Here is a 23,205-nt window from a genome sequence, read left to right as displayed (position 1 = left end):
TGGCACAGTTAACTTTATCTGTCCAGCAGTGAAGAAGGTTGTTCTGTTGCAGATCTCAAGTCTGGTGGTAGCACTGACACAACCATTCTGTAATCACTTACTCATGTGCGAGTGTGAACAATTCACAAGTAGCGCTGCTGACTTCGGTGGGACTGCTGCAGAATTTGGGATTAATATATTCGATTTTTTTGCCAAGTCAGAACAAGGAGGATCAGCATGACAAAGCACACAGCTTCTAGGGGATGTTTGCTCCCTCCTGTCTTCTGTACTGTTGCACTTCAGACAGCTGGGATCGATCCTTCCAGGGCATGCCTGCCCATGTGCCATGCTCAACGTTTGGCTCACTGGGGGAGGGAAGCTGAGGTTACTCAGCGTCATGGGGACCTCGAAGGGGCAAATTTCACCCAACTTCCTCCCTGCTGTTCCACCCCAGGAAGAAAGAGGAGATTGATATGTGTTTTTTCCCCAGGAAAAAAAAGAGCATCTGTGTGAGGAGGCGAGGAATGTGTGTTTGTTGACTGTACATGTTACTGGCATGGTTACATGAAGTTAATTTTTCTCCCCTCATAGCTGAAGAGACTTGCTTTGACAAATACACTGGATCCACTTACCGAGTAGGGGAGACTTATGAGCGCCCCAAGGACTCCATGATCTGGGACTGTACTTGCATTGGAGCTGGACGTGGGAGAATCAGCTGCACTATTGCCAGTATGTAACTAAGAGCCTATTACTAGAGCTATTGTTCCTTAGTGTCATATTTTCCAGAGAACTTACACAATATTCCCAGTGCCCATTAGCTATAGAGGGGAGGGTTTAATCCAAACCCCTTTGAAATCTTGGAATTGAAAGTCTTGCCCCACATACATGCATTTGCAAAACGAAATTCCTCTTTTAAGAGGTAAAGTGCTATGTGTAAAAACATAGGCCAAAAATCATTGCTAGTGACGAGCCATACACTTACTATATACAAGAGTGTGTTACATCTTCACAGGTGCATTTATGAAAGTAGTTTTTTGACTGGAAATAAGAGTGAGGGTCTGTTCTGCAGCTGGTGAGTCAGAATAACACCATTAGCATTAATGGGACTACTCTGAATAAATAAATACATACCACCTGAGAGCCACTTCCCCTGTCCTCCAAAAATGTCATGCTGACACTTGTCCCTGAGGGAGCTGAGATTTGATATTCAGACACCAGTTCAGTGTGTTTCTGCAACTCGTTTTTCACCAGCCTGACCCATACTTTCCTCTTGTTCCTCCCTGTCTTTCCTTGGTCCTTTCTCCTCAGCTCTCCTTTTCACGTCTCTGGCTGGAAATCCTTTCCATATTGAGTCACTGAATTGTTCACAATTTCCCTTCAGTTCATAATTAGACTTTCTGTGAGCATGGATGAAGATCAGTGTGTCAGGGCTTTTAGACTGAGTCCCTGAGGCACCTTTGGAGTAAAGTCTTGTTCTTAAAAGTATCCAGTTTCTTGTTTAAGACACACATGCTGATCCTAGTAGCATTGCCACAGAGCACTCGGAAGTCAGCCATCATTATAGCATGGAAAAAAATGCATTGAAGCTAACGAGTAGAGCTGAAGCCCTTCTGAATTTAATGGCATTTTATTGTGCAGGGATGATAAGTGTTGTAAGAAAAGTAAGAGTCAGTAAGGAAATTGCAAACATAAGAGCAGTCTCATTTTGTCATCATCAGCCTGGTTTAGAGCTCACTGGAGAGTTTCCTGACTGCAACTAGCTTTGAATCAATCTTCATAACTCTTAGATTCCTTGCTTTCATAAATGAGCCAATGAAACCTTTTAGTAGCTCCAAATAAATGACCAGATAATGTGTTTCTCCTCTTTTCCTTGGAAGGAGACCCTGTGTTTGCAAACTGCCCTTCACTATGTTTCCCTCCCTGAGCCTGGGCCAAGCGATGGGTCCAGACTGCCTCAGGGCTGTGGGGCACCAGCAGGCTGGGAATCTGCCTTTCCAGGGCAGGGTTTCCAAACCCAAGAGGACTGATGTCCCACTGGGGTGTCACACCAAGCACCTCTGTATTCTCCACATGCTGGCCTGGCCACTATGTACCTCATGCTATGCAGGGACAGCCACAGAGAGGCCCAAGTGGTATCACCTCAGAACAAGATGGAGGCAAACCTTCCCTCACCAGCTCTCAGACTGTGAGCAGGGCCTGAGTGAGAAACAGCACCTCCTCAGGGCCTGGCATTCCCCTTTCACCAGCCAGGTCTCAGCTGTGGTTTGAAACCTGGAGGGGGTTAGCTGAGGAGAGAGGACAGGGCCTGGGAGGCTTCGAAAATGGTGGGTACCAATGGAAAATGACAGGTGCCATTTTGTGTGCTGGAGGAGGAGGCCACGGCCTGCCCCACACCTTCTCCTCACCACCCCCCCCTCTGCCCCAACTGGCCCCATTCACCCCTGGCCGTGTGGCCCTTACTGTGTCCTCACGATGCTGTCCCTGGTGTGGTCCCTCACCTCAGCTCCCCTCTTTCCCGCTGCAGATCGCTGCCATGAGGGTGGCCAGTCCTACAAGATCGGCGATACCTGGCGCCGGCCCCACGAGACTGGCGGCTACATGCTGGAGTGCGTGTGCCTGGGCAACGGGAAGGGCGAGTGGACCTGCAAGCCTGTGGGTAGGTGGCAGCTCCCTTCTTCTCCCACAGCTTAGTCAGGGTGTATGGCCTCTTCTTCCTTGTCTTTCCTGAGGCGTCCCATGTGGGATAGCCCTGGGTGGACTCTTATCCCCTTCCCTCTCACAGCTGAGCGGTGCTACGACAACACGGCCGGGACGTCCTACGTGGTCGGTGAGACCTGGGAGAAGCCCTACCAGGGCTGGATGATGGTGGACTGCACCTGCCTGGGGGAAGGCAGCGGCCGCATTACTTGCACCTCCAGAAGTAAGTGCTGGCCTGGCACCCGCCGGCTGCTCTGCTTTATTTATCTTATTTTTCAAATCTGTCCTGCATCAAAAAGAAAAGCTATTCCTTTTCCTGCCCTGTAGCAGGCGGCAGTAGTTTTAGAGGGATGGCTGTGTCCTGAGAAGGAGTGGGAAACGGGCCTCTCTGAGGTGAGAGGGGAGTGTGTATGCGTCCCAGTTGCTATTTGTGATCTGGGGACATGCCAGAGAGCTGCTGATCTATGCTGGTGACAGAGTGGCTAGATTATCTGGGGTTTTAACCTACTTTAGAGAGAAAGGTTTAAGAAATCCTCAGGCCAGCTGAGTCTCAGTCGCGCATCCCCCAAGAAGTCAGGGGAACTACTTGGTCTGCAAAATGGTGGAGAGTTTGGCGTAATATCTTCATTTCTGTTTTTTAAAGGAGCCTTCTGAGGGAGAATTAGGTGCTTTTAAAGAGAAATAGTTACCTGCTCCAACAGCAGGACCTGCCAGATTAGATCAAAATGTCTCTTATTTTTTCTCTTTATTACTGTTTGATATGTATGTTAGCTAAAACAGGGTTTGTTCTGTCTGCCCTCCCATCTCCCTTGTTAGTTTTTCCCGCCATTTTCTCTTCAGTGCAAACATGCTACACCAGTGCACATGACTTTTAGTTTTTACATCAGTGAAGGACATTACCGTAAATATTCCATTTTATTTGTATTTGCAAAGCAAACAGGGCTTTTAAAATCCAAGAATCTCACTTGTTTATCTACCTTCTGTTCCAACTTCGTTAGGAGCAAGCTCTGTTGTGGAGCTATCATGGCTTATACCAGTTGCCTCAAGAAAATTTAACTTTGTACCTTACACCTTTGTTATGCAAGGTTTGAGAAACTCTCCTGTAGTGTTTAAATTGCCTCATATTCAGTTGCCTCAGGGCACAGAGATAATGGCTTTCTGCTGATACAAACAGCAGACATGTAAAGAACTAAAACACTAAGGAGAGTTGGGATTAAAACTGAAGATCTGGAGAGACTTGGTCAAGAAATAGCTATAAAATTCAAACCAGCCTTGACAATATTAACTCTATTAAAAACACATGGGGAAAAATCATTAACTGTCAGATAGGAATAAATACACCAGAATGTGGTGTTTGTGAATTTCGGAGGACTTATTATTACTAATAAAAATGATTTGGCAGTATCTTTCCTCCCATAACTCAGGTCTGCATTGTTGTATCATAGGAGAAATTGCAATAAAACTACCTGTTCATTTTTCGTTTTGTTTTTCAAATGTAACCAAACAGAGAAATTCAAATTTATGTATGTAAAATGATAGCTATAGCCCACAAAGTGGTGGTATGCTTCAGTATGTGCTGCTGTTCTGTATCTTTTACGGCCAGTGTTTTCCAGAATCACAGCTGATTTATTGGGGGACATTTCAGTTTTTCATTGTCTAACTTGAGAATATGAGTATCCATAAGACAATTTTTTTTTCACGTTTGAAAAATTACACTATGAATACTTCACCAATTTGCCACTCTTCTGGCAAGTACTCAGTTTTTGGTCACTTTAACTACTGTGAATTAGCATTGTGTTTTCCACATTGTTATCCTGCGTGCTCTTTCAGTGGCACTCTGGCATGGTGCATATGTCCTTCCACAGTTCTTCATAAATCCATGTTCATTGACCCATGATTATATTTGAGCCACTGTATCAAGTTGCCCTTGAATGAGAAGGTAAAATGTTGTAATGGAAGAACTACTAGTTAATCCGTGTGGATCTGGCATCCAGACAAAAGTAGTTTGTTATGCTGTCCTTTGAACCCATTTACTCAATTCATCAGGGGCTGTGGGTTATTAAAGACAACAGGGAGATTTAGAAAGTCTATTATTCCTGGTACGACATAAGCATCTTATATTAACTTTACTGGAGTTTCACGCACACTTCTTTTGGAAGAAATGGAATTTACATATTGCCCTCAAACAGGTTTGAGTTTCTTCCAGCTGAAGGAGAGCCCTAAACTTGAACTGTGTCACGTGTATAGTATGGAATGGCCCAGCTGCTGAGACTTCTGCTTTTAAAAAGAAAGAAAAAGGACATTAAAACAGGTTTAAGCTTTAAAGGTGTATGCTACACAGCATAGGCCTAAAATAGCTTTAAAAGTAACTAGCAGGAATGTTTTCAATCCAGAACGAGCTTTTTTCACATCAATTTTGAACATAGCTTGCCATGTTCACACTGGGAGTGTTATGATGCTAACTTTGACAATGGCTACAAACTGAAATTGCAGTTCTGGAAATAAATGGGAATTTTCCCTTAGACTAAAGCATCAGGATGTTCAGATTCTCTCAGGCTATGCAGTTTAATGCATGCTTTAGTGCATATAGGACTTGTAATAGTGGCTGCAAAAAAAGAAGTGGGCTCTCAATAAAGGCTTTAAACTACCAGCTCGTTTGATAGTGTTGGTGGTTCAGTACTATAAATTGAATGGTGAAGCCACTCAATGCACAAATCGCTAACAGTCATGTTCCTTATACAGATAGGTGCAATGACCATGACACCAAGACTTCCTACAGAATTGGAGACACCTGGAGCAAGAAGGATAACCGTGGAAACTTGCTTCAGTGCATCTGTACTGGTAATGGCAGAGGCGAATGGAAGTGCGAAAGACACACATCCCTGCATACGACTAGCACTGGTAAGTGGGGCATCATAGTGTATAAGGTAGGGGAAGGGACAAGGAATGGCACATTTTGAATGGTTAGGACTTGGTGCTGAATTGTGCCATCCTAATTTAGGCATCTAGGAGTCTTGTCAGGGAAAAATCGTCAACAAAGAGGGTCAGAGTTCAGGAGATGCTCCTTGTTCGTGCATGTATAGGTAAGATTAATTTATACCCTGTTCCCGTACACAAAAGAGACTTGCACATACTGATGTGATTGCCTGCACAATCACAGTGCAGTAAATCACATCTGGGGCCGGGCATCCACAGGAACTATCTACTAGCTTTGTCTTGGAAGCATGGCACTTCAAGTTAATATTTGAACTTTATGTATTTGCCTCAGGGTAACTTCGTTGAAACGTCCTTAATTTAAACTCCACTGAAACCATCTGGTTTCTTTGACAAGATAAATACACCTACTAATGGTTGAGCTTCAAAAAAACAGAAATGTCAAGGAATGTACACAATGCTATTTAGTACATGTACGTTAGTTTGTAATTTTGCTGTGAAATATTACCTAGTTTAGAGGTAGCATATAATTTTTGCCCAAGGTTTGTTAAAGTCTTCAGCTTCTAAATTATTTTTTGCTGTTTTAAGGATCTAGGTTTCCTTCTGGTGAATGCAGTGTAAAACTTCTCTGTTTTCCTGCAGCAACTACACTAAATTTTTCTTGGTAAATGACCTTTAACTGTTCGGTATCAGCAGGTTAACTTCAAACTTTCCAAAGGTCTAAACTTCAAAATGCACAAAGCTCCAAGGGTGCCAGTATTTTGTTTCCATTATTGTTTCCCCTATTTCAGCAGAGCTGAATTTGTGGAGATTCCTGTGGGAATCGTTAGCAAAAATTTCCATGATGTGGACAACAAACCTCTCTGTCTCTCAGTATTATTCCAAATGATAAATGGACCAAAACCTTTGATTCAGAGTTTTAAAATTCCAGAGTAAATGACTGCATTTGTGTTATATTTTTCTTTTTCAATGACAAATTCAAAATGAATTCTTTTTGCCTTACCTCCCTACTTCCTTGGTAACTTTTTATTGTCTTCTCACTGATCTTGATTTTCTAGATTTCCTTCAACTAAAAAATTTTTTTTCAGAAAAACCTGTTTCTAAACAATTCTGGTGAAAAGCAGTTGACACTCTTAATCCTTTCTAAAGCCACTCCCTAATGGTAGAAACCAGAGGCTATTGTTAGCAGAAGTCAGAGTTGTTCTTTTAATTTTGAAGTTTTCTAGGTGGAATAATTAAAATGTGTCTAGGGAAGCTGAGATGTGCCTTCAACCTGATGCAGTGCCTAAGGTTCTATTATGTCAGCATTTCATTGAAGCATTCTGTTCTTTAGCTTTGCATGTCACGTCTCACTTCTCTCCCGTATTCTGCTGCAGGTTCTGGCTCTCCTAGTTTCACAAACGTACAGACTGCGTTGTACCAGCCCCAGCCTCAACAGCCCCAGCCTCAGCCGTATGGCCAGTGCATCACTGATAACGGAGTGGTGTACTCCGTGGGTATGCAGTGGCTCAAGACACAGGGCAGCCAGCAAATGCTTTGTACCTGCCTGGGCAACGGAGTCAGCTGCCAGGAAATAGGTATGAGCTTGTGTTTAGTGCCTGTTCGGCCCAGTGAGATCTTTGGGATTGCTCTGCGGTTTAATTTCAAAGTAGAATCCTTTTGGGTGTATCAGAAATGTCTTCTGAAGAAGACATACTGAAAGAAGGTGAAAGGGGTGAAGATGTAGTTCTTTTGGTTATTTGAAGCCTGGTTCTGTAGGGCAGAAGCATTTCCCAGTGAGTTATATATAACCTGCTGAGGGAAAACAGAGCCCTTGGGGAGCAGCATTAATAACTTTATTCAAATCGAGCCGCAATAATATATGTTTGGAAAAGAATGTAAAAAGAATGACGCAGCTGTGGAGCTAAGTTGTCTGTTGGTGTCTGTTGGCCCAGGTCCCATGGCAGTCAGTGTGGGTTTGCAACAGCCAGTGACTTGGCCCAGAGGGGCTATTGCTGTTTTAGAGCCCTAAGATTTGGAGATTGCTTTAAGCCACAGTCTAATGCTGTGGTTTGCTTGTTTTAAAGCTGTGACACAAACATATGGTGGCAATTCTGATGGAGAAGCCTGTGTTCTGCCTTTCACCTACGATGGGAGGACTTTCTATTCCTGCACCACTGAAGGCCGCACAGATGGGCACCTCTGGTGCAGCACCACTTCCAACTTTGAGCAAGACAGGAGATACTCCTTCTGTACTGAGCAGAATGGTAAGTTCTTCTCAGAGGATCTTCACATGCACGTGACCCTCATGCACAGATGGAGGAAGGAGCAGAGAACACAGGGACAGACTGCCTGAACAATTCTGGTAGTCTGACGGGACTCTAGCTGTTCCTCAGCAGCAAGGCAGTCCTGTGAATGGAGGGCTGCTCGGTGTCAGGACATATTTGTCCCCTTGGCATCTTTGGAGGGTGCTCAGGATGATACAGGTGTAGCCTGTGAGTCCTGTTCTCTCTCCTCAGAGCTGACCTTAGAACGGAAGTACCTTGTCAGAATAGAGCTTTGGCCCAAAGGATACGTAGACTTTGCCTTTGTTTGGCTGAATTGCTAGAGCAATGCCCATATTAGGCAGTGAAGAGCAGGATATCCACGGAGTACAGCTTGTGCAGTCCTCTGTCACTCCCTGCGTCCTGACTATCTAGCCAGGTCGCCATATATAGCAGTAATTTTAATGTGATTTGTGATCACTGATCAAGAGTTGGTGCATGACTAATGCAGCAGCATTCTCCCTGTCTGTGGATGGTCGGTGATCCCTTCACAACACAGATCTACCTGCGTGGTTGCACTTCCTGGAAAGCCCATCAGACATTCGTGGAACAGTATCCAGGCAGGTTCTCTGGGATCTGACCTTGGAGAGAATTTTTCACGTTCCCACATGAAAATGCTGCTTCTTACTCTGCAGAGATTTTTTTTCTACTTCAATTGTTTTTTCTGATGCCAAGCCTGTCTCTGCAGCACATACAGTCTTTCTTTAAAAAAAAAAAAAAAAAACACCAACAAAAAACCACAAACAAAAACCAACCCAAACCAAAAAAAACCCCGCTGTCCCCATCCACACACATTCTTGTTTTAGTAAGACTTGTAATATACTGTGGAAAATGAGACCTATTAATATTAGAAAAACTTCAGCAACTGCCTCCTTGTTCTCCACTATTTGTAAAGCAGAGTTGCCCAAGAGGTGAGTAGTTCAGGTAGATTACAGCCCTCTTTCCACTGCTGCTTGCAAAACACAAAGCTTCCAACCTGCAGAGAGGTTTTTACTTGTCCTGTTGTACATAACTGACTTGTAACCCTTTCCTGAGGGCTAAGGCTTTACTTTAAGCCAAAGGGCACAATTGGGTAATAGCCTCTGTGAGATAATACAGGTATGCTGAGAGTTTATTTGATTCCCTGGGCTTTGGCACAAAGGGTCTGCAAAGCTACTTCCCAAACACAGTTTGGTTTTCCCTGTTCCCCAGGAAATCCCATGGCTGGCTCCACAACTCCCTCCACAGCAATATTTGAACTGAATTGACCTTGTGCAAGGCTTATGTTTCCAGATCTGAATTAATTAAAGCCAAGAAAAGGGGCCCATGGATAATATACAGGGTACACGTGGGAAAAAATTGTGCTAGTGGTTTGTTTTCCAAGCTCTTCCATGCATACTAAGGGAGAGTGCAGGCTTCATTTGCATCTGTTTTCTTTTCACTTTTGTACAGTTTTGGTCCAGACACGTGGTGGCAATTCCAACGGTGCTCTGTGCCACTTCCCCTTCCTGTACAACAACCGCAACTACACTGATTGTACTTCTGAGGGACGGAGAGACAACATGAAGTGGTGTGGAACCACTGAGAACTATGACGCTGACCAGAAATTTGGTTTCTGCCCTATGGCTGGTAAGGCTGAGAACCATAAAGGGATTATGGAATTACCTGTAAGTGGTTCTTTGAGCTGGAAAGTAAAGAACTGTCTGTCGTTGGTCAGTTATTGATGACTTTCAGTGAGCTGCATCCCAGCCCCAAACCCTTTAAGGCATTTCTGAAGTCTTGTTTTGTCCTTTTTTCCCCTCCATTGATCACCTCTAGCAGAGAGAAGGCAATCTTCATTTCTTCTTTGCTACAAGCCAGTGGTAGGCACGGATCTACACCAGTTTGCACCAGCTGAGAAGCATTAGAGAGCATTGGACTGTAGTGCTTTGTAGCAAGTGAAGTTTTTATCTTGCTTCTATGAAGCTGCTTATCGCTTCCTCTTTCCTGATCTGTGGTTAGGAATAAGTCTGTACTTGTAATATCTGTGTGTTACCCTGAAAATGGCAGTAATGTCAAAATCATGGGCCATTCTTACAATCCATGCCCATCTTCGTGATGTCAGGAAGGGGACATGTGGGAGGGAATGTGACTACTAATTCTTAAATGAAGGGCCTTTGGTAACTAATGGCAATGCAGCATCTGAGTCCTTAAACAGCTTGTGGAACAGGCGGGTCTTCAAATGGCTGTATATAAAAGCACGTATGTAACAAGAACTGATTCTTTCACACAGCACTCTTTGGACATTGTACAGAAGCTATTTCTAGTAGCTTTCAAATGAAAATTAAAATGAACGAGCCCCTACAAGGGCTCTATGCTTAGAGAATGCCATCACCCAGCAAAAATGCTGTTTGAAATTGAGTGGGTCCCTACTTGTTAAGATGCAGAAACCACTACAGAGTTGGAAATGGCATTGCAAATGCTCTAAGCCCTCAAGATCTTGTTATTTCTAGGCACATAAAGAATCCTCTTGCTTTCTTCTCAACCAGCCCATGAAGAAATCTGCACAACCAACGATGGGGTCATGTACCGTGTTGGGGACCAGTGGGATAAACAACACGACATGGGCCATATGATGAGATGTACTTGTGTAGGAAACGGCCGCGGAGAATGGACTTGTGTTGCATATTCCCAGCTCAGAGGTACTGATTTTTCATGTTGATGTCACCACTTTAGTCTAAGTGTTTGAGAAATTGGTTTTCTTTCCCGTCACTGTGAGTTTGAGACCAGACTCAAGAACTGTGTATTACTGAGCTTTTCTTTGGAGTAGAAAGGCAATCAGAGGAGCTATGTGAAGTTCCTGTCTTGTTTACGTGCAGCAAAAGTACTGTTTCAGCCTTTGCAGTCTAGCAAGCAGAGACAAATCTTGGTTATCTTGATCAGTAGGTATCCCTACCTCCTTTTGTCTACGTTTAGGAATCAGCACCACTGTGAGTTTACAGAGGGCTCAGCAGAGGCACCTCCCCCTCTCAAGAACAGCCAAAACCCCAGACTAGTTGAAGTTTGAATGCAGAGCTGTCCTGTTTTATTGTTCTGCAATGAAATTTTCAATTCCTCTGTTCTGGATTAGCCCTTTGCTGGCTAATCTATATGAAAAGTTGGCAGGGCAGCACTGAGATTACTCGTTATTTACTTATTTATATGAGTGGTCCAAGTGGAGAAGTGCTTAAGCAATACCAAAAAAAGAAGACTTAAAAGCACAGACATTTGATCATCCTACAGCTAGCTCACAGCATTGGCTTCATGTCTGGAAAAGGCAGGGGGGTTGCTGTCAAGCAGCCAAGAAAGGACTCTTAACACCACTGCTGAAATGGGATATAATTTATAGGGAAAGGCTCACTCAAGAGCTTTGGGAAGGTTTTTTTTTTTAAATGTGTTTCCTTCAGAACAGTGAGAAATGCCCTGCTAAAAGTTCTGGTCTGTGAAACTCCCTTTTTCCACATACACAGCTAGTTCTCTGCAGTTTCATTCTGGACTTAAAGTGGTCTTTCTTGATGGAGAGGGGGTAGAGATACTTTGCTTTTTCAAAAGGCAAAGGTTATCTAAGTAGAGCTGTTTAAACATAGCAGCCAGAGAAGGTCCTTGGTGCCCGTGGGAGGGCCTGAGCACTGCCTGGTTTATCCTGACGCCGTGCCCATGGTGTGGGAAAGTATGATGGGGAATGAAAGCCTGGAATTAACTGAGTCACTTCCCCAAGGACAGATGATCTATGCTTGACTCCGGAACTGAACTTGGGTCTCTTGGGTCCCAGTTAACAAAACAATATGCTTCTGGGGTAGTTTTTGTGTGTGTTTTGTCTTTCTGCTCTGTGCTGTCACTAGAGTGGCGATAGGAATTCTGGGCCACATCACAGATTGACACATCGCCATTGAGCCTAATAGACTGATACCATTGTGTTTGAGCATGGGATTGGGATCTGGTTACTGTCTTTTGAGGGAATAGTAGATTAGTAGGCACCAGTAGCGTCTTGGATGTGTAATAAGACCTGCTTCTGTCTTCAGATTACTACGAAGTGTAGCAGAGATACTGAGCAGAATAACATCATGAGGATGTTTGTACCCCTTTGTGGTATCTTTATGAATTTGGAGTAGCCCTTTTCTCCTTGTGTAGTTCTAATGATTTCAGACAGTACTCACTGAGGTATTTCAGTCTAGACCCTCCTCACAGGAGGTAGTGAGAGACTTAGTGTGCTGTTTTAGATTTTCTTTCACATGTGGAATCTGTCAAAAGGAGCAACCAGCCAGTTCTGTAGTTGGAGTAACGTATAGACCTTTGGACTGCATCCTACAGACCTCTGTTCTGCAAGTGGTGCTTATTTGCACACTGCTGATTAATGATCTTGGGAGCAGTGGGGTGTATGCAGCACTAATCTGTGATGATCACAGATATCAGGAGGGCTCCCTTTTGCTTGAATGGAGCTTGTCACGGTCAGTCTCTATAAGCTGACCGAGAGGAGGGAATGATGTGCGAAGCAGAAGGATTTTGTCTTAATGCTTAGAGCTGTTGCTGACAAACTCTCTGCTCTTTCTCAGACCAGTGCATCGTGGACGGTATCACCTATGATGTGAACCAGACCTTCCACAAGCGTCACGATGAGGGGCACATGCTGAACTGCACGTGCTTTGGCCAGGGCCGGGGGAGATGGAAATGCGATCCTGTTGGTAAGTCACCAGCTGTTCCCGCTTGCCAAACGCACTCCGGGGCTGTGTAGAAACTGGTTGTGGTATGGTGTAACTGGTGCGTGAAATTGAGCCCAGTCTTTGCCCACTTTCTGCCCTGAATTGCACAACTGCAAAAGTAGAAGTAAAACTGGATTTGCTGGAGGGTAAGCGAAAGGGCATTCTTAGTTTTAAGGAGATAAGCTTAGTTTATCAGACGTGCCACAGGAGTAGTAAATGATGATGCAGTAGTAGTGGATTGTGGCAACATACCTCTTAAAATGTAGCAGGTTGTAGTAACAGGGAATGTTAGTCCTAGGCTGGGGCGATTTGACTGAATTCTGGTACCTGAGCTGTCAGTCTAACAGGCAGGGCTCTCAGAGTGAACGCTGAGAAAACAATATGCAGCTAGGCACTGATGCTAGGATCAGTTTTCTTTCCTTTCTCTATCCTAAAATCTTTAGGTCCCCTCTGAACTGAGAAAGGAGCACCAGCATATATTAACTTACCTTGGACTAAACTGATATTTTTGGCTGCCCTTTGTTCTGGCAAAGAGAGAAAGCTCAGGATGAGAACACGTGTTAATAGCACTCCGGAGGTTAGCTAAAACCATCATGGTTCTCTGCAGGAATGAGATTTCATCTCTCCTGCCTCCCCCCGCTTCCCTAGTGAACCTAGATTGGAAGATAAGTCCTGACTGTTTGGTTTGCAATTACTAAATCCAAGAGAACTTTGAACTATTGCCAAGAAAATTTATCAGAAAGTGCTAGTGGTTGAGTTCTGCTTTATTTATAATAATATCTGTACAAGTTTACTGGAGGAACTTGTATTATAAAGCTCCTGAAAATTACTACTTTGAAAGAAGAGGAGAGGGGTTGATTTCAGCTATCTGTAATGGTGCAATTGGTTTAATTTTGTTGGCGCTCTCTAAACAAGGCTCCTGTTTATCTAAGCAAGCATAATGCAAGTTCTCACTGAAAATTTCCATTGAGCCAGAAACACAGGTAGAGGTCAGACTTGACACTGTACTGAAGCCCTGGTACTGTGTTGTATTTACACTAGCTAAGCTGATTTCAGGATTTGATCTGTCCTTTGGTTTATACAATGATAAATGTGGAAAGACTCTGCTGAAAATTAATGGGTCACTTCGGACTTATAAAGTATAACTGAATTCTGCTGAAGCCAATAGGACTTTTGCCATTGATTTCCTTGAGAGCAGCATGGTTTAGCTTTGGATGAGGGATGAACTTAGTTGACTGAAGTGGAATTGGGCTCCACAATAGATAGTTCAAAATAAATCCTTTCTTGAAGGAACACCCCATTGACTTCCCTGGGAAGTTTGCCAGGTGGACGGACTGTATTTAACAGTATCTTAAGAAATGCATCACAGCTGAATTAGCCCCCTAGTATCTTAACACGTGCAGTGATATATCAAAAACCTTGAGCTGAGATTCAGTTTCTGTTACCACTTTCTCTCTATGTACCTACATTTGCAAATAAACATTGGTGTTACATTTCTTTGTGTAAAAGTCTCTTGTGACTTACTCTTATGTGTACGGCATAGATTTTTCACTATCGTTTCAGTAACACGCAGTGGTTAACTGTCTCTTTTGTGCCTTTAGATCAGTGCCAGGATTCAGAAACTCGTACCTTTTACCAAATTGGAGATTCGTGGGAGAAGTACGTCCACGGTGTCAGATACCAGTGCTATTGCTATGGTCGTGGTATTGGAGAATGGCATTGCCAGCCTCTGCAGACCTATCCTGGTAAGAAACCCGACAGATAACTGACTCATCTGCTGAGCAATGAGGAAAGCAATCTTTCCACCCCTCACCTGTTCAGGTTTCTGTGCATTATTCCTTTTGGTTTCTTTTTTAAACAGAAGCATTTCCCCCTTCCCCTGGCAGACACAAACAGGTGTCATGATTATAGAGAGGGGGCCAGGCTGTTAACAGCTATGCCTGAGGCCAGGGCTAGTTTAGGGAATGACTATCAGTTCACACAACAACTTAGGTTTACATTGCCTCTTGGTATGTAGTGATAATCACACCTGCAACCTTCTGTTTCTATTGCTTAAAACTTCTACATGTGTAATCTTCCCTTTTGCGCCCACTACTTTTGTTTGCCCTGTCAGTTCCAGGAAATCTTTATAGGGACAGGCAATGCCTGTTTGTTGGCTTATTCTCTTTCAGTTCCCTGAACAGAACATGATAAGGGGAACCTCTCTACTTTCCTGTTTAAGGTTGCAACTGCCACTGTCTTAATCTGAACAGGATAAAATATTAAGGCTGTGTTTTGGCTTCCCTGTTGGGAGGAGAAGGCTATGCTCATGTCATGGGTCCCCCAAACCACCTCTGAGCATAAATGTGGAGGAACTGCATAAGGATTGGGTGTAACAGTTTTAATGCTGAGGTGATTCTCTGCTTTTATATCAAGATAGGTTAAGAAGAGTCTGTTCACTCACTAGCTGCAATGTATTTATACCCTAACTGCCCTGCAAAGTAAGAAGGGGAATGTGAGGCTCATAGAAAGAGGGTTTTAATAGAGGTGCCCCTGCTGTAGAAGGGGACTAGCCCCTTAGCAGTCTGTTGCAATTACATGCTTCATGTAAATAAGGTGAGTACCTCTTCTCTGTGACTTGCTTCATGCACATCATATAAAAGGTCTTTGTGACAGTGCCCTATTGAACCCGACGTATACCCAGCAGTGTTGTCAGTGAACTGGCTGCATTTCCATCCATGGCCATACAGCTGGTGAGCCAGAGACACGGCAAGAAGATACTTGGCAGACAGAACTATGGACTTGCCTTTCTTTGGGGCAGCAGACTAAGGAGGGCAAGAATAGGAAGCAGGCCTTCTTTGGACTTTTTTTGCTTGAGTTTCTTACTGGGGCTTGCTGAGCTTCATTGACTCTTGTCAGACTGCTTAAACAAACATCTCCCTGAGCTATGTGAAATATGCACGCCTCCAGACTGGAGACCAGGGTTTTGGGCTTCTTCAGACACAGGAGTGACTGAAAATGTGTAAATAAACCAAATCTAATGTTTCTGAATGTAGGTTTGGGGTTTAGGTGAGCTTTGAAATTTTCTGCCTGTGGGCGCAGGTTTGTTTGCCTGTAAGTCCCATTAAATATGGAGCAGGTATATATGTTACACGGTTGTCCAAATAAATTATAATCAGAAATGTGAGGGGAGGGTGAAGGTATTTAATGGCTAAAACAAGACACTTGCCCGCAGATTCCAGGGTGCTCTTTGCTGGGATTTTCCAAGAACTAGCATGAGGACAGTGCTGCTGAGTGTTCAATGAAACCTCCCCAGCAGGGCTGGGAGGGAATGAAAAGAGAACCATGGGATCATAAAACCTTTCCTTCTCTATTGGAGAGCTTTGTGGAGAAAATATGCCTGAGTCTGATCTAGCTAATATCAATCAGTAGTTTTAAGCGTTAGAGCACTGCTGAACTTGTATTTTCATGAGTTTATGGGCCTGATTTGTTTCAGGACTTCCACCAAACCTTCTGGTGCAGTTTGTGTGCAGAAGACATGCCTCACTACCTGTGGAGTGCTCCACAGTGTCATGAAAATTCAGTGTTTTCAACCAACTGCTTAAGAATTTAGTAAAATAGGAAAAGACTGGTGCATCTTTGCAGGGTGTATTCAATGTCAGATCAGGAATTTGCCTTCACCATGCCACAAGATTAGACCTGGATTTGGCAGACATTTCTCATCTGTTTCCTGGCTCCCATTGCAGAAGATATTAATTGATGAAAGTAGTTAGTTGCTGAGAAAAGCTCCCTCTCTGAACAATACGAGTTTGCAGATTTTTTTCTATACTAGACAGCTTCGGTTTTCTATTTCATTGGTAACTCACAGGAAATTAACCCAAACAGTGCATGTTAACTCCCCCACAGAATATATTCTAATTCACCAGTTTTCTAAGTAGCAATGAAACATTAAGGATAAAAAGACAATATAACTTATTTCCCACGTATAGAAATAGTATGTGAGCCATGCAACTTTCTTGCTTTTTGATGACTCCACAACTAAAGCAGAAGAAAAGCATCCCCAGTATGTTGAAAACGGCAATTCTTTTTTTCAGGGTCAGCTGGGCCTGTTCAGGTGATCATCACAGAGAGTACAAATCAGCCAAACTCCCACCCCATCCAGTGGAATGCTCCTGAACGGTCTCACATCACCAAGTACATCTTGCGCTGGAGACCGGTGAGTGCTGTATTCATCATCATTTATTTATCAAAAATACTTTATTTGACTACTTCTGGTGTCTGAAGGAAGTGGCTGACACAATTTCAGAAAACTTTAGTTGCTGATTCAGTGTCATTGTCCTGTCGAGGCCAACAGTTACTCTGAGGATCAAAGACAACCAGTGCTGTATAAACACTTGATGTTTTCCTGCCCAAACTTTACTGGTCACTGTGTTCATGAAGCATCTTACTAACCAAAGCACTAGCACAGTAAGCAGACGCGTTTATATCCTTCCTCACTTTATGTAAATCCTCGTGGAAACTTCTTCATCCTAAGAAACGTTGTTTTAGTACCATGTGCATATCCAGAGACAACTGGGATAGATTTTATCCCATTAATGAGGAGGTAAAGATGAGTAGGATATGAAGATATAAACACCTAGCATAGGATTAAATAAACAGTCATCTCCCATCTTCTCTAAAGTCTAACCCAAAGCTGGTTAACCACTGCTTGTTGGCTCAGTCATATTTGAGGAATGATTCAGTTTAAGCAACATAGATGAGTTGTGTTACAGTTCCCCTGAGTACAGCTTCACAAAAGACCACTTAATGATTAAGAACATTAGTACCTCGATGCTGCCTGTTATTAAGAGAACAATAAAGGCCCTGATCCAAAGCCATTAAAGGCACTCAAGTCTTTTTACTGACTTCAGTGTATCTTGGATCAAGGCCTGAATGCAATGGACTTTAAAGCACTGTAGTACAAACCTCAGAGGATGGAGCATTATTTCAGAGCTTCCCATAGAGTTCAAACACAGGGTAGAAGGGAAGAACTTTTCTATATATTGTTTTCAGATGATAGCTTAGCATGTTATTGTGAACAGCCTTCAAATATGCATTTTCCAGCCTTTCCTTCACGCCTTACTGTGTTTTTGATAAAGGAATTAGTTTAGTTTATATATTACAAATAATGCTCCTTTTAAAGGAAAAATTTCAAAGCTAGATTGTTTTTCAGTTTACCCCAATAAAACTTAATCACCTAAAATGTCACTAGCCCTGCTTTCTGGCATACTTTTCTCATCTCCTTTGACTCAGTTCCCCCTGTGCATTAGCCATTCAAGTCATACCTGTGTTTGAATATCACAGTGCTTGGTAATTGTGTAGCAGCTTAGGTCACTAGATTCCCCTGCTTGCAGACCTGGGAGTCTCTCACTATTTGAGTGTCCTTGTTCTTGCAGAAAAACTCTGGAAGGCAGTGGAAGGAAGCCACCATCCCCGGCTACCAGAACTCCTACACCATCTCAGGCCTGAAGCCTGGTGTGATATATGAAGGACAGCTCATCAGTGTTCAGCGGTATGGTCACAAAGAAGTCACCCGCTTTGATTTTACCACAACCAGCACCACAGCAGTGACAAGTAAGTTGAACAGCGGGGCATCCAGAAAAACCTAATCTCCTTCACCCAAGTCTGTGTTGTGTGTATCCCAGTTAACACAAAAGTAGCGGTGGTTAATTAAACCTCTCTTTCTTCTTTCTTGTAGGCAATACTGTTTCAGGAGAGACAACTCTTCTTCCTCCTGTGGTTGCTACTTCAGAGTCAGTCACTGAAATTACAGCCAACAGCTTTGTTGTCTCCTGGGTTTCTGCTTCTGACACAGTTTCTGGATTCCGTGTTGAGTATGAGCTGAGCGAGGAGGGTGATGAGCCGCAGTATCTTGGTGAGACAGTATTTGAGTCTACTAGACCAAAGCATTGCTAACAGTACATCACTGCTTTCTGTGACAATCAGTATAGCCAGTGCAAATAGCGAGGATCTCGCTATCTTTTGGCGTGATTCAGTTAGGATATGTGAATGACAGGACTAGCTCAACTTGAAAGCTCACTTAGTTCATTGTCCTTGCTCCATGGCTGTAAGTTCACGTCCCAGGAAGAGTGTGAGAACAAGGCAAGTATATAGCAATGCCCCCTCAGAATAGTGTCCCAGGATCCTGCAGAGGAAAACTCCGAGCCAGGGCTGGTGGATTTGTAGTAACTGTGGGGAGATGTATTCTTTTCAGCTCCATGAATTTGTCCTGTCTTTTTTTTTCCTTTTGAAATCATGTAAATTTACTAGCTTCCACAGCATCCTGAAGTGAGCAGTAGTGCGGATGGGAAGAGATTTTTCAAACCTGCCGTTGTACCTTTGCTATCTCTTTGTCCTTCCACCAGAATGGACAGGAGAGAAATCATGTCCAAATACTCTCTCTTGGCTACTTGTCATCTCATGGATGTCTGTTCCAGTCTGCTCTGTCAGTTGTTTTGTTTGGATCAGATCTTACTCATCTTTGATAATGTGACAATTTAGCTAAGCTGGGAAGCTGGTTAAAGGCACTGTACTCAGACCTAGAAGTTGAATCCACTTTTCCAACATCTACTGTACAGCCTGTGTCACCACACATAATTTCATCTTAACTTCTTTTTCCTAATTTCCTGTCTTAACAATGGTAACAGCAATATCTCACAAGGATTTGAGGTTAGAATAGCTATTCTGACGTGAGTGTGATAGAGGAACAAAATAAGAAAAAGAACAGTAATCCTGTGACCTAATAATTCTCCCCTGAACTCACAGGCTTGGACTCGTGAGCAGAAGTGGCTTATGCTGGGACTGCCAGCACTGTCACCACCTTTCTTGTCTGCACACTGGCTGCCCAGACAGCTGAGCTGTACTGTGAAGCAGGTCCTGAGCTCATCTGTCTGCAGACAGAGGTTTACAGGCAAATTGAAAGGCAATTCCCAGTTTCCCTTAAGATGCTTGGCTTCAGTCTGGCCAGCAAGGAGCTGCTTCATGGGGAATTTTCTACATCTGGCATGTAGGTGGACATCTGGGGGAAGAGAGGAGGGAGAGAAGTTCATCAGCCCTCATAATGTCATTCTTCTCCACTCATGAGTCAGTCTTTCCACAAAACCTATTCATGTGAAAATTTTTCCGTATATTTCTGTACTGAAAATACAACAGTCAGGGTATGAAATGAGTACGTAGCTGAGATGGCTGCATGCCAGCAGTGTGCGGGGAGCTGCTGCTCGAGTTGTCCTGCCATTCCACACATCAAGCCTTGCTGTCCTAGGTGGTGTCTGCTTGCTGAGTGTGGAGACCTGTCCCAACTTTCCACACAACTTTTCTGATGTGGACTAAAGACATAGTGCAGAACAATTGCTGTTTTATTGCAGGAAGACTGTGACTCGGCCCAGATTAGAACAGAGGTCTCAATTATTTCATTTGGAGAGAAAGCAAGAAGATAAGATTGCTAAGGCAATTTTTTTCTTTCCTCCCTCCTTAGATCTTCCAAGCACAGCCACTTCTGTCAATATCCCTGACTTGCTTCCTGGTCGCAGGTATAATGTTAATGTCTATCAGATCTCTGAGGAAGGAGAGCAGAATCTGATCCTGTCTACTTCACAGACTACAGGTATGTGCGAGTGGGTGTTGCAGCACTTTGAAAGTTGTTTTTATTGTTTGCTCAATAAATTTTTGTTGCCTGTTATCCTCATGCTTGCTGTCCTCCTCTGTTTATTCCCTTAATCAGCTCCTGATGCACCTCCCGATCACACCGTGGAAAGTGTAGATGACACATCAATTGTCATTCGCTGGAGCAGACCGCAGGCTCCGATCACAGGTTTGTCTAATTGGAATGCACCTGTTTTGCACTACTGGTAGAACCTGAAATCTAGGTAAAAAAAAGAAAATGAAGTATAACTCTGGGACAGAGGGCTAGTGCATAATTCTGCCCCATCCAAGAGGCAGCTGGAAAGCACATGGGCAGTTTAGCATTTGCCTGGTTTCACTGTCTGAGCCAAGCCATTCAGGAGGCTGGATGCAAAACAGTTTCTTCTGGATTTGTGTTAAATACAAAGAGGAGGTTATGGGGCTTGTTTGTATCTGTCATCCAATCATCCCATAGCAAGCATGAGAACTGTATAAACCTAAATCCTCATGTCAAAACTCAGAAATATTCTAATCCAGGTCAGATTATGCTTTGTGAGGCATTATAAGTGTGCAATCTGTAGATGGGACATGAGCACATGCAAGCCACGGGTCCTGCTGAAGTTCAGGACTATTTTTATGAAACCTTAGTAGGGAGATCAGTTTATCTCTCCTTTCTATCATTCCTTGTGCTGACTTACTGATTGTGGCTGAGGACTGTATATACTTCTCTCGCTTTAGGCTACAGAATTATCTACACACCCTCTGTGGAAGGCAGCAGCACAGAGCTCAACCTGCCTGACACTGCAACCTCTGTAACACTCAGTGACTTGATGCCAGGTGTTCAGTACAACATCAGCATCTACGCAGTGGAAGAAAATCAGGAGAGTACTCCTGTCTTCATCCAACAGGAAACGACAGGCGTTCCCCGTGCAGGTAATGATCAGCATGCTCTGGATATCAGTCACTGAGTTTTCTGTTAGTACATAGAGCCAAATGACAATGCAGGCTGACCTTGCTCTAGCTAAATGAATCCTTAAAGGGACTCAATTCTGGTTTTTGTCGTTGTTGTGTTTTTTAATTGTAAATGTCACTGGTATTGAAGCTCTATAGTAAAGTCATACTCACTTATGAACTGACACAGTCAAGCCACCACCCTTCAGTACCAGGGTTGTAATTCCTAGGGATCAGACTGCAGGAAGGTCAGAAGGTTGGTCTTGCATTGTGTCTACAGAAAAGAAAGATCAGAGTTTCCTAAGTTGTCTTAAGGGGATTCTGCTAAGAGATCTTCTTAAGAGCCTGGTAAATCATTTTGCCTCAGTGCTTGGCCTGCACGTGTTTAAGGTTATATACTCAGATGCTGCAACAGAAAGCCCAAATCCAAATCGTTCACCTGACTTCTCCCTCTCCCCTCCAGTCCTAACCAGTATTTTCCACTGCAGTCAGTGGGGATGGGAGATTGCTCAGCATTGACTGTTGTGCCAAAATAACACCATACGATTTAAACTTGAGGCACCCACAATTAAAAAAACTACTGGTTTCAGGGTTCTTTAAGTATCCAATTGGGCTGAATAGCCAAACCAAAAGAAAGGATAGTGAAAGAACTGGGATCTGATGTGGTAGCAGTGGAATTTGATGGTCCTGCAAGTTGCAGGCACGTGTTTGCAAGTGGGAATTCACCAGGAATGAACTCAGCTCAACAATTTTATGGTTTGGCATCTGTGTCTTCCAAAAATGTGCATTGGTTAACCTTAGGGCAGTATCAGTCCTAATCTGAAGAAACTTAATTTGAGCATAGGAATTCAAGGGTGCAGTACTGTGGACCAACACAGAGGGAACTGGATTTTGTCTTTGACTACAGTAAGGCCAGATCAGCCCCTGTATTTGTTTAATTATAAATGGTAGATTTTAAATTAATTACAGACATTCAGAACATGCCATGGGTTTTGAAAACCCTCTCTTTTAATTTTAAAAGGAGGTTCCTGTTTCCAACCCCTGGATTTTTTTTTTTCACCCCCAGGCTTTTGCTTTTGCATATATTTGAAGATCTGTAGCATATTACATCTGGACTTTCAGCTCTCTTTCTGTGACAGCAAGCTACCTTCTATGACTGAAGGCATAAAATACTTAACATTTTGAATTGTAGTCTGTTTGAATATGGGGAATGTGTGTATACATGTTTACAGTAAGGTTACCATGATATTTTAATTTGGTAAATATTCTTGGGCTAGCCATTGTTTGATGAAAATTAACTTTATTTTCTTCTGTGTAAACCTATAACTTCTGCCAATTGCTAAGGACTCCCTCTAACACTGTTCTGTCGCTCTGCTTTCAGATGAAGTTCCTTCACCCAGAGATCTGCAGTTTGTGGAAGTTTCTGATATCAAGATCACCATTATGTGGACTCCACCACAGAGCCAAGTGTCTGGCTATCGTGTGGAAGTGATCCCTGTCAATCGCCCTGGCCAACACGGCCAGAGACTGCCTATCACCAGGAGCTCTTTTGCTGAAGTTCTTGACCTGCTCCCAGGAACAACCTATCTCTTTAAGATCTTTGCCGTGAGCCACGGCAGGGAGAGCAAACCTTTGACTGGAGAGCAAACCACCAGTAAGTGTCTTTCCTTCGTGCTTTTTTCAACCTTTTGAAGTGCATATTTCTCTGTCGCTTAGAGAAATATATAAACAGAGCACTTAAAGTGCAACAGTTATAGCCCAGGAGGTATCCCATAAGTAGGATCACAGGTCTGGGAATTCGTTCAGTCAAACAATGATCTCTTCAGCAGATTTATCCTCCTCCAGGGCTTTCCAATGGGAGTTTAACTCTCATGGCACTTTAAAACAATTTCATATGGCTGGAATTCAACTTTCTTATTACTGACTGAGAATTGATGGGCCCTGCAGTTCTTTTACAGCACAGATCACAGCCTGTGAATTTTTTTTTTTTTTTTTTTTTTGAGGAT

At 43.3% G+C, this 23,205-nt stretch overlaps 1 protein-coding gene across 4 annotated transcripts in view; it reads left to right on the top strand.

Annotated features, from left to right (window-relative positions):
- FN1 (fibronectin 1) overlaps window positions 1-23,205 on the top strand; it is a 54,959-nt gene that overhangs the window by 1,561 nt on the left and 30,193 nt on the right. For all 4 annotated transcript variants that reach the window (XM_074829752.1, XM_074829751.1, XM_074829754.1 and 1 more), the window contains exons 3-19: window positions 571-708; window positions 2,504-2,635; window positions 2,762-2,899; window positions 5,419-5,577; window positions 6,987-7,187; window positions 7,677-7,856; window positions 9,345-9,521; window positions 10,421-10,573; window positions 12,464-12,592; window positions 14,212-14,355; window positions 16,684-16,805; window positions 18,025-18,202; window positions 18,327-18,503; window positions 20,103-20,231; window positions 20,349-20,438; window positions 20,987-21,181; window positions 22,581-22,853. In XM_074829752.1, the coding sequence (XP_074685853.1) occupies window positions 571-708; window positions 2,504-2,635; window positions 2,762-2,899; window positions 5,419-5,577; window positions 6,987-7,187; window positions 7,677-7,856; window positions 9,345-9,521; window positions 10,421-10,573; window positions 12,464-12,592; window positions 14,212-14,355; window positions 16,684-16,805; window positions 18,025-18,202; window positions 18,327-18,503; window positions 20,103-20,231; window positions 20,349-20,438; window positions 20,987-21,181; window positions 22,581-22,853 (2,715 nt within the window). The remainder of the gene's footprint in view (window positions 1-570; window positions 709-2,503; window positions 2,636-2,761; window positions 2,900-5,418; window positions 5,578-6,986; window positions 7,188-7,676; window positions 7,857-9,344; window positions 9,522-10,420; window positions 10,574-12,463; window positions 12,593-14,211; window positions 14,356-16,683; window positions 16,806-18,024; window positions 18,203-18,326; window positions 18,504-20,102; window positions 20,232-20,348; window positions 20,439-20,986; window positions 21,182-22,580; window positions 22,854-23,205) is intronic.

The sequence above is a fragment of the Strix aluco genome, chromosome 6 (genome assembly GCF_031877795.1).
Source record: "Strix aluco isolate bStrAlu1 chromosome 6, bStrAlu1.hap1, whole genome shotgun sequence".
In the NCBI taxonomy this organism is placed as follows: Eukaryota; Metazoa; Chordata; class Aves; order Strigiformes; family Strigidae; genus Strix; species Strix aluco.
This window is presented reverse-complemented; position numbering and strand designations above follow the sequence as displayed.